The sequence below is a fragment of the Molothrus aeneus genome, chromosome 1 (assembly GCF_037042795.1).
Source record: "Molothrus aeneus isolate 106 chromosome 1, BPBGC_Maene_1.0, whole genome shotgun sequence".
In the NCBI taxonomy this organism is placed as follows: domain Eukaryota; kingdom Metazoa; phylum Chordata; class Aves; order Passeriformes; family Icteridae; genus Molothrus; species Molothrus aeneus.
Window position 1 is genome coordinate 152,123,721 of NC_089646.1, and position 13,989 is coordinate 152,137,709.

At 47.7% G+C, this 13,989-nt stretch overlaps 1 protein-coding gene across 1 annotated transcript; it reads right to left on the reverse strand.

The window, feature by feature from the left end:
* Positions 1 to 789: 789 nt before the first annotated feature.
* TOP1MT (DNA topoisomerase I mitochondrial) lies at positions 790 to 12,672 on the reverse strand. Its single transcript, XM_066548643.1, has 14 exons — positions 12,442 to 12,672; positions 10,443 to 10,558; positions 9,111 to 9,232; positions 8,478 to 8,600; positions 7,961 to 8,148; positions 7,026 to 7,170; positions 5,576 to 5,719; positions 4,896 to 5,081; positions 4,348 to 4,416; positions 3,094 to 3,208; positions 2,488 to 2,615; positions 1,721 to 1,815; positions 1,099 to 1,248; positions 790 to 892 (listed from the first exon to the last, which is right to left on the reverse strand). Exons 1-14 carry the CDS (start codon positions 12,591 to 12,593, stop codon positions 790 to 792), a joined length of 1,836 nt encoding a protein of 611 aa, XP_066404740.1. The 5' UTR covers positions 12,594 to 12,672.
* Between the last annotated feature and the right edge of the window lie 1,317 nt (positions 12,673 to 13,989).

Sequence of the window (13,989 nt, forward strand, 5' to 3'; positions counted from 1 at the left end):
GTCTGGAGAGAGCAATCCTGCTCTGGATACAGGAGCTGAGCCAGAGCCAAGTGAAGAAAATAAGGAAATTAACGTGGCCTCAAGTGAGATGTGTTCTCCCAGACAAAACTTTACCACATGGGGGTGCTTAAAATGCACTTTGTTCATGGCCAAGGTGAATTTTAACCCCCTGAAATGTGAAACTGCTTTTAAATCCACCATCTTCCCTTCTACCTTCTCCTGACATGACGCAAATTCCCTCAAATGTTTTTTCCATTTAATATCCCTGCAATTGCACAACTTTCTCCTCTCCTGGAGGGGAAAGAGCAAAAAATACCTGGAAATGTAAAACCTTGAGATTTCTCCTTTGCCCCCAGTGCATCCCTAACCCAATCCTGGGTTATATATTGCAGTTCCTGTTTTACTGCTGTCATCACCTCGTGTTTCCCCATCCATCCCACTCAGTCTGGAAAGGGCAGCACAGCTCCACTACACCAAGGAGACAGCATTAGACGTGATTTTGTTGATCAGCACAATTGAGGCTCTTTTTTAATCTCCTTCCAGGACCCCAGAGGAAGCCAAGTACCTGGCAACTCTGAACAGGAATTAAGAGTTCCCAAAGTCCGAAATCCCAATCAGCAATACCTGCTTCAACTGGAAATCCAGGTGCTTTTTTTCCATCAAAAAAAAAAAAAAAAGGCACCAAACTCAGACAACCCTCAGCCACCAGCAAATTAGAAAAAAAAAAAAAATAGCTTCCCAACAGCACCAAATGAGCAGGATTTGGGATTTAACGTGGAAGGCACTGGCTCAGAATTCAAAGTCCTCGCCAGCCATGTCGATGGCCCAGGCAAACTTCGCCCTCTGGGTCTTGTTGTAGATCTTCTCAATGGGAATCCCGAACTTCTTGCACCTGTGCAGACCACAAGACACCAGTGGGGACCAGTTACCCAGCAGTGTCCTCTCCACTGCAACCCTGGAAGTCTCCAAGGCCAGGTTGGATGGGGCTTGGAGCAACCTGGAACAGTGGGAGGTGTCTCTGCCCATTGAACACCATTGAACAAATTTTAAGGTCCTTTCCAACCCAAACCATTCCATGATTTAACACCCAAGACTTACCAAGCCACGGTAATCCTGGGATCCAAGTAATTCAGCTTGGATGTGCCCAGAGCTATTTGCTTGTTCTCCTCCTTGTCCGTGGCCTGGATGTTCATCCTGGCCAATTGCTCCTCCAGCCTCTTCAACAGCTTCTTCTTCTTCTCCACGTTGCTGAGGGCAGAGAAGGAACAACACAGAATGTCCCAAAGCCCAGAAATTCTCTGCAATGGCAGAGTCAAAGGTGCCATTCAGCACTAACCTATTTCTCAGGGGTTTGGATCTGGTGAGATGCCTTTTTAATATTAAAAATTAACAATAAAAAATGTAATTTCCACCACCAAAGGTGGGCAAACAAAATCCAGCATCCTGGAATGGGCTGCCCAGAGAAGCTGGGGCTGCTCCATCCTTGCAAGTGTCCAAGACCACAGTGGACAGAGCTTGGAGCAACCTGGGAGAGTGGGAGGTGTCCCTGAAGGGAACCATCCACAAGATCTTAACCATCTTCCAAACTTCCATGGGACAAGAAGGACCCCATCCCAAACATGGGCATTTCTGTTCTGATGGGGTGTTGGGACACATCAGCCCCATCCATGGGCCCTCTGGATCCCTCTGCAAGAGAGGATTCCAAGGAAAAGCCACTCACACTTCTGCTTTGGCATCTTTTGTGTCCTTAAACTCATCTTCAGCTTTTTTCACTTCTTCCTGGGCTTCCTCCACTTGTTTCTTCTTGGTGTCGATCTGTGAAGGTGAAAAAGTCAGACAACACTTCCACCCTCTCTGAAGGCTTCAGCTTTCTCCCTCTTTTCCTTCACACACCATTCCTCAATTTCTTACCAACCCTGCTTCCCAATTTGTCCCTGCAGCATTTTCTGGGCTCAAGCATTTTTTAGCATCTTCTAAAATATCATCCCAGCCCAGATGCCACAAACACTTGGAGCTCCTAAATCTGTCCATGCACCTGCCTGAGACTGAGGGACTTGTGACAGCACCAGAACACTCAGAAAAGTCCCAGCCCTTCAGTGGGGTGTGAGCAAAAACTGAGGACGATTAAAAGTGGTAATTTAAGGTATTTTCAAGCTGCTCCTCCTGCAAAAAGACAGGAAAACCAATTTCCCTGATCTTGATCCAGCTGGGCCAGAGCTGCCATCACAAAAGGCCCCCAGCTTAGTTTGAAGACAGAGTGATGAAAAATGCCCCAAACTCATAAAAATTCACCCAAATTCTCTGCTAAGTTGCTTCCCCCAGCATCTGAGGTCACCACATCTCTCTCCACCCCTGGGCTGCAATCCACCACTCCCAGGACATTCCCTATGTTCTTGACCAAGGTGATCCCTCCAGACATCACCCCAGCCCAAAACAGAATTCAGAGGCCGGATTAGGTCTGGGATCTCTCAGCTGAGTCTGTCTCACCTTTTCCTGGAGGACTTGCATGGACCTGGCAAAGGTTTTTGGTATAGACCTCTGATGGTTGCACAGGATGGCCACGGCCCTGTTGGCTCGGTTGTAGGACAGGAGCTTTCCTGCAACGTTGTCTTCAGCTGGAAAGAAATGAAAACATCACTCTGACTCCATTCCAGGAGCTGGGAAAAGCAGGGAATACAGCAGAAGGAAAGGCAAACAAGTTGCTGTCACATTCTCTCTCCAGGGAGAGCAATAATGGTTGGGGGAATCAGGGAAGGACAATTGAGCATCACAATCTGGTGCTGTGACTCATCCCTCACGTACCCAAGGAGGCAGAAACAGTGCAGCCAACCAGCAACACAAGGAAAAGAGGGGAAAAATATTCCCATCCTGGCCCTCAGTTAGTCAGAGTATCCTCAAGTTCATCACATCTCACTTACAAACATCCCTGACTTGCTGCTCACCCCCACATGTCACTCCTGCCCCACTATGTGGAGCATCACCCTGCCCAGGTGGGACATGGGCAGTTTTAGGGATCCCAAGGCAATGGATGGACATTCCTGAGCCCTGTGGTCCCAACCATGCCCTGGTGACACCACAGCCACTGGAACTCACGGTTGGTGAGGGCCTTGAGCTGCTCCTGTAGGGTGATGGAAGCATTGTAGGTCCTGAAGACTTTGGCCGTCAAACCATCCATGAGGTCCTGGAGGTGTTTGTTCAGGAAGGTTGTCTGGAGGAGGGAAAAACAGGAAAAAGTGTAGGGAAAGTCACCATTAGGAATTCTAGTGGTAGGACAAGGAGGAATGGCTTTAAAATGACAAAGGGTTTGACGGGATATTGGGAAGGAATTCTTCCCTGTGAGGGTGGTGAGGTCCTGGGATGGAATTCCCAGAGAAGCTGTGGCTTTCCCATCCCTTGAAGTGTTCAAAGCCAGGTTGGATGGGGTCTGGAGCAGCCTGGGATAGTGGAAGGTGTCCCTACCCATGGTGAGGATTTGGAACTTGACAGTCTTTAGGGTCCCTTCCTACCCAAACCATTCCATGAAGTAACAGAAAAAGCAGAAGCCGGGACAAATCTCTTTTTAGACCATCTTCTGCCTAAGCAACCAAAATCAGGCATTAACAAAAAATTAAATCCTGCAGAGCTTTTAAAAAAATTAAATCTTGTAGAGCTACTTGTGGGGTCAGGTCATCATCTACCCAAAACTGGCCTAAAAATTCCACCTAAATCCACAAAAAAATCTCTCTGGAATTCAACAATTTCTTCCCACCTATGTCCAAGAGGACACACATTGGCATTTGGGGACGTGGTTTAGTGGTGGACCTGGCACTGCTGGGTTAATGCTTGGATTTGATAATCTTAGAGGTCTTTTCCAAACAATTATTCCTGACCTCACATCCCTGTTCTACAGAGAACACGGAGCTGCTCATTGATCCCATACCCCATCCCAAGGAAGATGAGGGAGGAGGTTTTTCCAGGAGGGAAGGCAGCACATCCCTCCAGCAACCTCTCCCACTTCTGTGGAGCCCCAATGAGGTGCAAAAGCATCAAAAAGCTGAGGTCTGGTACCTCCAGTAATTCCCCAAAATGTGGGCAGACCTTCCCAGGCTAAAAAAAACCAAAGTGGGTGAGTTGGAGGAAGGAAGGAGCAGGAATCCAGCTCCTCAGCTGGGACATGGGGAAGCAATGCAAAAAGAGGCTGGAAAACCTCACAGGGTGTTCAAACAGTGACAGTGGTGTCCCTAGAGAGGAGAGAGGTAAAACAAGGCAAAGGGATGACCACCAAAGGTGGCCAAGGGTGTCATGGTTTGGCTTCTCCTCCTTCAGGGCCACGAGTACTGTTTGAAAAGCTCTGAGGTGACAACTCACATTGAGGTGCTCAAAGAGGTCATCGCCGGGGTCCTTGTTCTTCATGAACAGCTGAAGGTTCTTGAACACCTGAAGAGGGGGAAAGGACAGCCCTGGTCAGGGCCAAGGAATGAATTGCTCCCAGACATCTCCCTCATCTGTCTCCTCCTCCAGAAGGACTCTGATTCACCCTCGTGTTGGCACATCCCACCAACCCTCTCAAGTTCAAGGTGCCTCTGGGTGTTCCCTCCATCTTTCCCATCTCCGGCATTCCAGTTTCTCCACAAACACCACTAAAATCTTCTTTCCCATGGGTAAAGGAAAATTATTTAATATAAACAGAGACGTTTCAAGTCCTGAAGTGCACGAGCCAACTGAGGGTGCCCCAGCAAGAGGTGGGACTTCTCCCTCATGAAGTAGAACAACCTTGGGAGTTCTATCCCAAAATTCCTCCCATTCTCCAGGGTTAAAGCACATCTTGGTAACAGGTTTTGGATGGAAATTTGGGACCGATAAACACTGAGGGAACCCAGACAACCAAGCACTTCCTCTACTCCTGCCCCACTCACCGGCTTCTCCACGGACACTTTGTTGTAGTAACGGATGGAATCTTTCCCGAGGAAGTCAAACTCCACCACGTGCTCCTGCCCATCCAGCTGGGGGTGCAGCTGGATGTGCTCCACGCGCAGGGAGCAGCAGCCGACCGTGTCCGCAGTCTCCCCTTCCTCCTTCTCATTCCCAGCTCGCAGGGCCAGCTGGAAAGAAAGTAAGGAGTCGGCCATCCTGTGCTATTCCACCTCAATTCCCCTTTGCCAGGTTGATAAAGTGGATTGGGACTAGAGGAGATGGATCTCTATCTCTAGCTATAGAGTCATAGAATGATTTGGAAGGGACCTTCAGGATCGTCAAATTCCAACCCCCTGCCATGGGCAGGGACACCTTCAACTAGGGACAATTTTCATTTTCCACACCTCTGGAACCTATTCGAATCCAGGCTGGATGGGGCTTGGAGCCACCTGGTCAAGTGGAAGGTGTCCCTTCCCACAGCAGGGGGTTGGAATGAGATGATCTCGAAGGTCCCATCCAACCATACCATTCCAGGATTCCATAATCATCCCCAGATTCCTCATGTGGAGCCAACCTGGGTGGCAGAACCAGCGAACACCAAAAACTACATGGTGGGGTGGATCAGGGAAGTGAATTCCCAATTTCCACATGGATGGAGGACCTGGGGTGAGGCTGTGGATACCTTATCAATGAAGTAGAGGGCCACTGCTCTTTGCCTCTTCTTTATCTCCTTGGATTTCCAGTCTTTTCTGTACTGAGCCCGGATTGTGTGGACAACATCCTTCAGGCGCCGAGCGACCTCGTATTTCTGCCAGTCCTTCTCCCCCTGGAATGGGAAACCAGGATATTTTCCATTCCATGCCCCATCTTTATTCCACCCCTACCAGTCAAATCCTGCTCTAGAAACACCTCCATCATCTAAATCCTGCTCAAACCATATCGCTGGCCAGGGGTCTATGTACAAATCACAAACGGGACGGGACTGCTGTGGAAAGTGCCTTGAGCTGTTTGATTTTCCAGCATCAGTCTCATTACATGGAAGATGCCATCAGCTCAAATCCCAGGCAGCAGACAAAGAACTTAATGTTACAACTTACTTGAAAAGTTTTTTGACTAATCACACAAAGCAAAAGCACATTGACAGTAGTTCTATCCAACCACTATAAGCACACGTACCTTTGGTTAAAACAATGCTTGCTTATTTCAAATACAACACGTACTTGTAAGCCTTAAAACACAATGCACAGAGCTCTGTTATTAAGCTTAGAACTTCCTAATATCTTGCTAGATAAACTTTTCTGTAGCTTAGGGAGTTATTCTAGACAAAAGTTAATACACAGACAATTGTTCTATTTGTCCTTGCTTTTCTACTTTTTAAATAATTTTTCTGCTGACCTATCTCATGGCTACTGCTTAGCTCTAATCACAGTTCTGCTGTCTCTGAGGCCTGCCTTTTGCAGCTTTCCCAAAACCCTCTGATTTTGTAGATTCCCACAAAACCCCGCTGTTTTCTTGGGAAAAAAAATCCTTGAAGGGAATAAACTGGAAAAGAAACAGCTCACCCAGGGTTTCTGTGCCCTCTGCTGGCTGTGCTGGATCTGGATCCTGGCCAAGTCAGGGTGTTCTCCAGAAGTCAGAGCAAGGCAAAGACCAAGTAGTCAAACCATGGCCAAAGGTGGCTCCTCGGACACCAGTGTGGACTGACACAGCACTTGCTCAGTTGTGTCTACCTGGGCAGCATTCCCACTTTCCCTGAGCCCTTGGAAACAGCCTTAAATCCCCTTTCTCTTCCCACAGAGTTCAATCCCATCTCTTCCTACTCTCCACTTCCTGGTATAAACTAACCCAACTCTGGTCCCTGTGGATCTTTCTTAGCCCCTGTGGGTCCTTTCAGCCCCCATCTGGCTTCCAACAGCCCTCCCTGGACACACACAAGCAATGTGGCACCAGGATCACTCTGCCAGGAGCAACCCATTCCTTGGAATAAGTTTGATGCTTCACAATCATCTGTCCTTTCCCTCATTTTTTTAATCCACTTTTAAGAGAAGGGCCAGAAAAAAAAAAAAATTTTTGATACTCCACATCCTGGCTTTCCCAGATTTTTTTCACCTGACCAAGGGCATTATTCCAACCTTCAGCTTGGAGCTGGGATTCAGCATGATGTACTTCAAGGTGTTCTGGATGTTCTCTGTCCACGAGGCCAGCCAGGTGACCGTGTTGTCAAAGCGCACCTCCTTCCACTTGTGACCTTCTGGGGGCTCGGGAATCTTGGAATCCCTGTGGGAAGAGCAGGATTAGAGCCCTCGGACCATGAAGAATGAAGTTTCCTGTGAGCCAAAGACTGAGGAAACATGGAACCCACCTAGAATTACTCCACAACATGGAACCATTAAAGTTGGAGAATTCCTCCAAGATCGAGTCCAATCATGAACCGGCACTGCCAGGAGCACCAAACCGTGTCCCCAAGTGCCACATCTACACAGCTTTCCCACCCCTGCAGGGCTGGTGACTCCACCACTGCCCTGGGCAGCCTCTTCCAGAGCCTCACAACCCTTGCTGTGGAGATGTTTTCCCTAATATCCAACCTAAACCTCCTCTGGCACAACATGAGGACAATTCCTCTTCTACTATATATATATATATTTTTTATTTTTTTTTTCTGGGAGAAGAAGCCAAGCCCTATGTGGCTCCACCTTCGTGTCAGGGAGTTTTAGAAGGTCCCCCCCCCAACCTCCTTTTCTCCAGGCTGAGCCCGTCCAGCTCCCTCAGCTGCTCCTGGTGCTCCAGACCCTTCCCACAATCAGGTGTTTATCGTTTGGATGCTGGGAATAATAGGAAAACTTTCTGGATAGGTGGGGAATGTTTTGAATCAAGGTCTTCAAATGGGTGGCTTAAGACCACTTCAGATCACAAAACTAAGAGGGAAAAACACTCTCGGGATGTGGAATTTTAGGGATTCAGGGATTTTAGAAGATGGAAAAACCCCAACTCTGGGCAGAGGAAATGCCCAGTCCCCCCCAATCCCAAAGGAAGCCCCAGGAGCTCAGCACTTCCAAGGACAACTCACTTGCTGCAGTTGATGATGACATCTTCTGGCATGATCCTCTTCTTCAGCATCCCCATTTTGGGGTGCTCCCCACGGCCACGGAAGAGCCCCGGAGGTTCAGTTTTGAAGTTGCCAATCTTCTCCCGGTGCCCATCCAGGATGCAGTATCCATATTCCTCCTGGATCTTATCCGCCTCCTCCTTCAGCTTCTGAAACCAGGACACCACCAAAAAGATCAGAACGGTTTGGACTGGAAAAGATCTTTAATATTCCAACCAAGAAGTCTAAGTGCCATCATTCCCTTGGCAAAATCCACAATCCTCTGGATAGGGAAGGACTCCAAAACATGATCCAAGGATGACTGGTGCCATGCAAACCCATGGAATGTGCAGATCTGCTGATAAAATTCAGGAAGAGGGGGGCAATGGCCATGGAGACAGAGCTGAGTTAAAGAAGTCCAAACTCAGGGCACAACACCAGGAAAGAAAAGAACAAAGAACCAAAATTCCCCAAACATGTCATAGGAACCAGTCCTTACCTGCTTCTCCTCCTTGGGAAGTGCTTTACGAGCCTCATTTTTGTCCACAAAATATTTGTGGATCTCCCCAAAGTCACATTTGTCCAGGTCCTTGATTATCTCTTGCTCCTCTGAGGTCATTTCCTGGGAAAGAGATGAGAGGGGCTGGGAAAAGCCAGGAGGCAAAACTAATTCCACATGGAGCTGTTGCTTGTGCCTGTCCTTGGAAAAGGGAATAGAGACCCATTCTTTGAAAAAAGACAACCAGTTCTGGAGTGGAAGAACCTAATATGGGAAAAAAAAGTCCTCAAACACAACTGCAGAGACAGCACCAAATATATTTGGGAGGTGTAAACATTCCCTAGAAAGAGTTTGGGGTTGTTTTGGGATCAGAGGTCATTCCTTCATTCTTTGGTATCCCAAACTGATTTTAGAGCTGTTTGCAAGATCTACCTCCTGTACCCATCACTAAAACTCAGAGGGAGCACAGAAAGCAAATCCCAGCCCAAACCCACAAAAAACATGGAAATAAATCAGGATTTAGAACCTCATAATTATAAAAAAGGAGCAACTCCCCCCATTCCCCCTATCCCACACCACAGCCTGGGGCGGATTGGTTTGATGGATATCAAGGAGCCCTCCCAGGGAAGGTACCTTCCTCCAGTCATGGAAGAAGTTGTTCTGGAAGATCTCCTTGGTGGTGTACTCGTGATCCAACATTTTGGCATAAAACGTGGCGATTTCCTCCGTGGCCAGGCTCAGCTTCAAGGGTTTTCCTGGGAAAAGAGAGGCAGGGACAACTAGACCAGGCTGCTCCAAGCCCTGTCCAACCTGGAACACTTCCAGGGATGGGGCAGCCACAGCTTCTCTGGGCAGAATCTTGGATGATTTTTAGATTTTCTAAGGATCTTGAATCATTTCTTGGAGGCAAAGCCACCATCCCCTCCTGAGCTCTTTGGCTGGAGAAATACAACAAAACCAAAGAATATCTTGGTTCATCCTAGGAATTACTTGGAAATAACTTTTTTTTTTAGGAAAAAGTCCTCTGGAGATATCCAGGGAATGGTTGATTCCTACTTGAACCACTGTTTTTTGGGATTTTTGGACTGAAGGGAATAGAGCAGCCCCATGACAACCCCAAACACCAGCTCATCCATGGGCCCTTCCTGCTTGGGGTTGTTGCCTGTCCATAAAAACTTTTCTATCCAGGAACGGTGACATATTTTAGGAAAAAAAAGTCAACATCAAAGATCCCAAATTCCAAAGCCACACCTCAGATCCACAACACCTCAAAGATCACAGAGAAGGTCCAAACCCTGTCAAGGCTCCTCCTCACGGAGCCAAAATCCCTGACAGCCCCATGGATGTCCCAGCAGTGCCCACTGGTGCTGCCAGGCACTTCCTTTTTCCTACTGCAAAAAAAAGGTATGGGAAGCCCCAGGAAACTGAGGAACACCAAGGGAATGTGATCCCTTTCCATCTCCACCATCTCTGGGCTGACCCTCAATGTCCTTATTCCCCCCTCCCTTTGATCCATCAGAAATGAGTTCAGGGGTGAACTGAGAGCAGGGAATGGCAGGAAACCCAGTGGGAATGTCAGGAAAACACGGAGGCAGCAAAGGCCTGGATCTGTCCTGCCAGTGACACCCTGAGTTGCTCTAAGGTGATGTGAGGTGACCCTGGGGAAATCAGGAGCTTGGAGCAGCCCAGCCAAAATCCATGGATGTGTCAGTCACTGAGGCCATGGATCAGTAAAATCACATTTTTTCCAGCTCATTGGAAAACATGGATGAACTGACAAAACTCAAACCCAAAATGCAGCTTAATGAGAAAAAACAGCAATTAGGATCAGCTCCCCAAAAAACTCCCATCATTCCAACTACGTGTAAGATCCTCCAGCTTGAACCCATGGCTTTTCCAATGGGATATTCATCTTCCCTGAGGAGAGGACACCACCCCAAGCCCCAGGTCCCACCACAGCTGTACCATCGTAATAAAACTGCACATCCTTGGGCAGGGGCTCGTAGGGGGGCACAAAGTAGGGCCCTCGGTGCTCCAGCTGCATCCATTTGACTCCATCTTCCTTCTTCTCCTCTTCCCACCTGGAACAGATGCACAGGAGTCCATGAGAATATCCCAAATCTGGCACCTGGCACCTCCTCCCAAGGTCACATTGGGAGAATGCTGGAGCAGTGACAGCTGATAAAAATTCCAGGTTAAATCCCATCTTCTCTGCTGCTGCCTCCGTTTCCATAAAACAAGGAAAACGGGAATGGAATCCATGAAATTGAGGTGTGGTGACATGGAGGAACTCATGGGGGGAATGAAGAGATCCTAAAAGCCACCTCATTTCAACCCCTTCTCATGGGCAGGGACACCTCCCACTAATCCAGGTTGCTCCAAACCCCATCCCATCCAAGGAATACTTCCAGGGATGGGGCAGCCAGGGCTTCTCTGGGAAACCTATGCCTCATAAATATTTATAATTTTGATTTTAACACAAATAAGATCTTAAAGAATCTTTCCTCCTGCAGGAGCAAATGGGATTTTAGAGCCACTACAAGTTTTGACTGTGTGGATTTTAAAAACAGCAACAAAAATTCCAGTAAAATTAAATTTGAAAACTAAAAAAAATAATAATGATGTCCAAAAATCCAACCGGAAAATCAGGAGCAGGACTCTAAAAAGAGGGATGAAACCACAGGTTAGGGTCAGAGGAAGAGCACTGGTGACAGCAGGGGACAGGCAAGGATCTCTGTCCCACAGCCAGGCTGGCACTGGCCCCTTAATCCCAGCATCTCCAGGAAAAGAAAAGCCAAGGATTTCTAGGAAAACACAGCAAGATTCCACACAGAGAAGGCAAAACTCCTGTTTCTCGCTCAGCAATGCCCCAGAAGTTATTTGTGAAATTTTTTGCTTCCCCATGGGAAGCAGAGTGGAATAAATCCATGGTATCTAAAGGTGCATTTTGCCGTACAAACAGAGGAAATTAAATAGTCAAGGAAAACCAACAAACTCCAAGAATTTGGGCTGAGAGCATCGGAGAAAGGCAGCGTCAGGATCATTTTGTGATCATCTCTCTTCCCAAAATTCTGGAATCACAAATCCCTGCAGAGCATCCCCCACACTCACCTTGCACAGCCCCCCTGAGCCCATCCAGAGGCCAAGGAGGGTGACACATGGGAATCTCCTCATGGGAAATGTGGTTGTGGACAATTTTTTGGGGATTGAATTCCCACGTACCAGTCTCCATGCCAGGATCCAGCCATTCCAAACAAGGCATCAATTAGGAAAAAATATATAAAATCTTATTTTTCACATCACCCTGGATCCTTCGAGGGCCACCTCAAAGCTCCAGGCATCCATGGATATCCCTCTCTGGGATAACGGCTCCTCCCAGACCAGGGTTTGCCACAGGCTCCCAAAAAGCATCCCAAAAATTCTCCTGCTCTGTCCCAGATCTTGGGGAGATCTGGGAGAGAGAGACACCAAGTGGCTGAAGTCGCACTTCTAAAAAATAATCCAGCATCCAGCAGCCACATTCCACATCTTTTCCTATAAAATTCCTGCCTGGATCATCCCAAATCTGCTGGACAAGGAAGTGGGGAAGGAATTCAGACCCTCTACAGCTCCCTGATAGAGGTGCTGCTGTCTTGGACTTATTATTATTATTTTTATTCCCTTCCAATAATTATGAGCTTCTCCCTTCCCAGGATGGACACCAAGAAAATCATTGGAGGAGAAATAAATATTATAAACAAATTTTAAAATAAAGATAATTATGATACAAATCCTGCTGCGCATTCAGGACCTTCCCTGATCTCTCACCCATTTCCAAGAGTGGCAAGTTCAAGGCTCAAGGGAATATAGGAAAATAGCCAAAAATAGGAATTTTCACTGTTTTGCCCCACAAAATAAAATTAAAATCCCAGGGTTTTAAACCCAGTCCCAGGGTTAGACCTGCCAAAGGCGCGCTGGAATTTACCATTTCCATTTGTTTTCCGCCTCTTTTTCTTCTTCCTTCTGTTTTTTAGTTTTTTTATTGTTCTTTTCTTCCTCTTTCTTTTCTTCTCCTTCCTTAGATTTCCTTTTCCCAGTTTTCCCTGGGGTTTCTTCCTCTTCACTCTTTTTCTCCATCTCTTTTGTTTCCCCCTCTGGCTTTTTCTTCTTTTTCTCTTCCACTTCAGTATCTCCCTTCCCTTCATCCTTGTCCTCCTTCCCCTCCTGTCCCATCCCTGCACTCCTGGCCTCTCCCAATCCTTCCTCCCCTTTCTCATCCACTTCTTCCTCCTTTTCTACTCCTCTTCCATTTCCAGCTCCCTTTCCCACCCTCTCCTCCTCCTCCTCCTCACTTCCCACTCCTTTCTCTCCCTCCTCATCTTTCTCCGTCTCTTGCTCCTCTTTCAACAATTTTTCCTTCTTCATTTTCCTCTTCCCCACCTTTTCCACCCCCTTCACTTTCCCCCTGCTGGGCTTCTTTGCTTTCCCTTTCTCCCGCTTTCTTTTCCCTTCATCCCATCCTTGGCTGCTGTTGCTTCTCTGTCTTTTGGCTCCTCCCTGTCCCCCTTCCCAATTCCTGCCTTCATCCCCCTCCTCCTCCTCCTCCATGCCATCCATCAAATCCTCAGATTTTTCCTTCCTCCCTCTTTTTCTCTTCAATCCCTTTTCCTGCTTGTTTTCCTCTTGTTTCTTCCCTCCTTTTCTCTTCAATCCCTTTTCCTGCTTGTTTTCCTCTTGTTTCTTCCCTCCTTTTCTCTTCAATCCCTTTTCCTGCTTGTTTTCCTCTTGTTTCTTCCCTCCTTTTCTCTTCAATCCCTTTTCCTGCTTGCTTTCCTCTTGTTTCTTCCCTCTTTTTCTTTCTGGGGCTTGGGAATCCTCTTCCTGCTGTGGGATAGGGGGATCCAGCTCCTTCTCCTCACTCTCCCTCACAGCTGGGAGCCCCACATCCCTCTCCAAAGGATCTCCAGAGGGGGACGCAACCCCACCAGCAACACCTTCGCTTGGGACCTGTGGGAAGCAGGAATAAAAGGGAAGAGATGTTGGGAAAGGCGAGAGGTTATCCCAAATCCCCAGTGAAGGGTGGAGAAGCAGGATTAGGTCCAGGGGGTGACATTCCCCCCAGTTTTCCTACCCCAATTCCATTCTGGGTCTCCAAGTTCTGCTCTCCCACTGCAGGTCCTGTTCTCTGGGATTGGTCCTCGGACCTATAACGACATCACAGCCAATTCTCATACTAGTATTCCCTTTTTCCATCCCAAATTAGGAAATTGCTCCCTCAATTCCCTCCAACCACGGCAGCACCACGGATGGAGATATCCTGAGACAGCAGGGAATGACCCCAGGTTGGATTTTATGGGATGAGGAAGCTCAAAGGAGCAGAACCACAAGGTCTCCAGACAAAACAGGCAAGGTCCTAAGGAAGTATTCCCAGAGAAACCTCAGGAGAAAAGGTTTGGCAACACCAATGGCAGAAAGGAAAGGATCAGGCCAATCATGGACACACTGGAAAAAGGAGACAGATGGGACACAATTC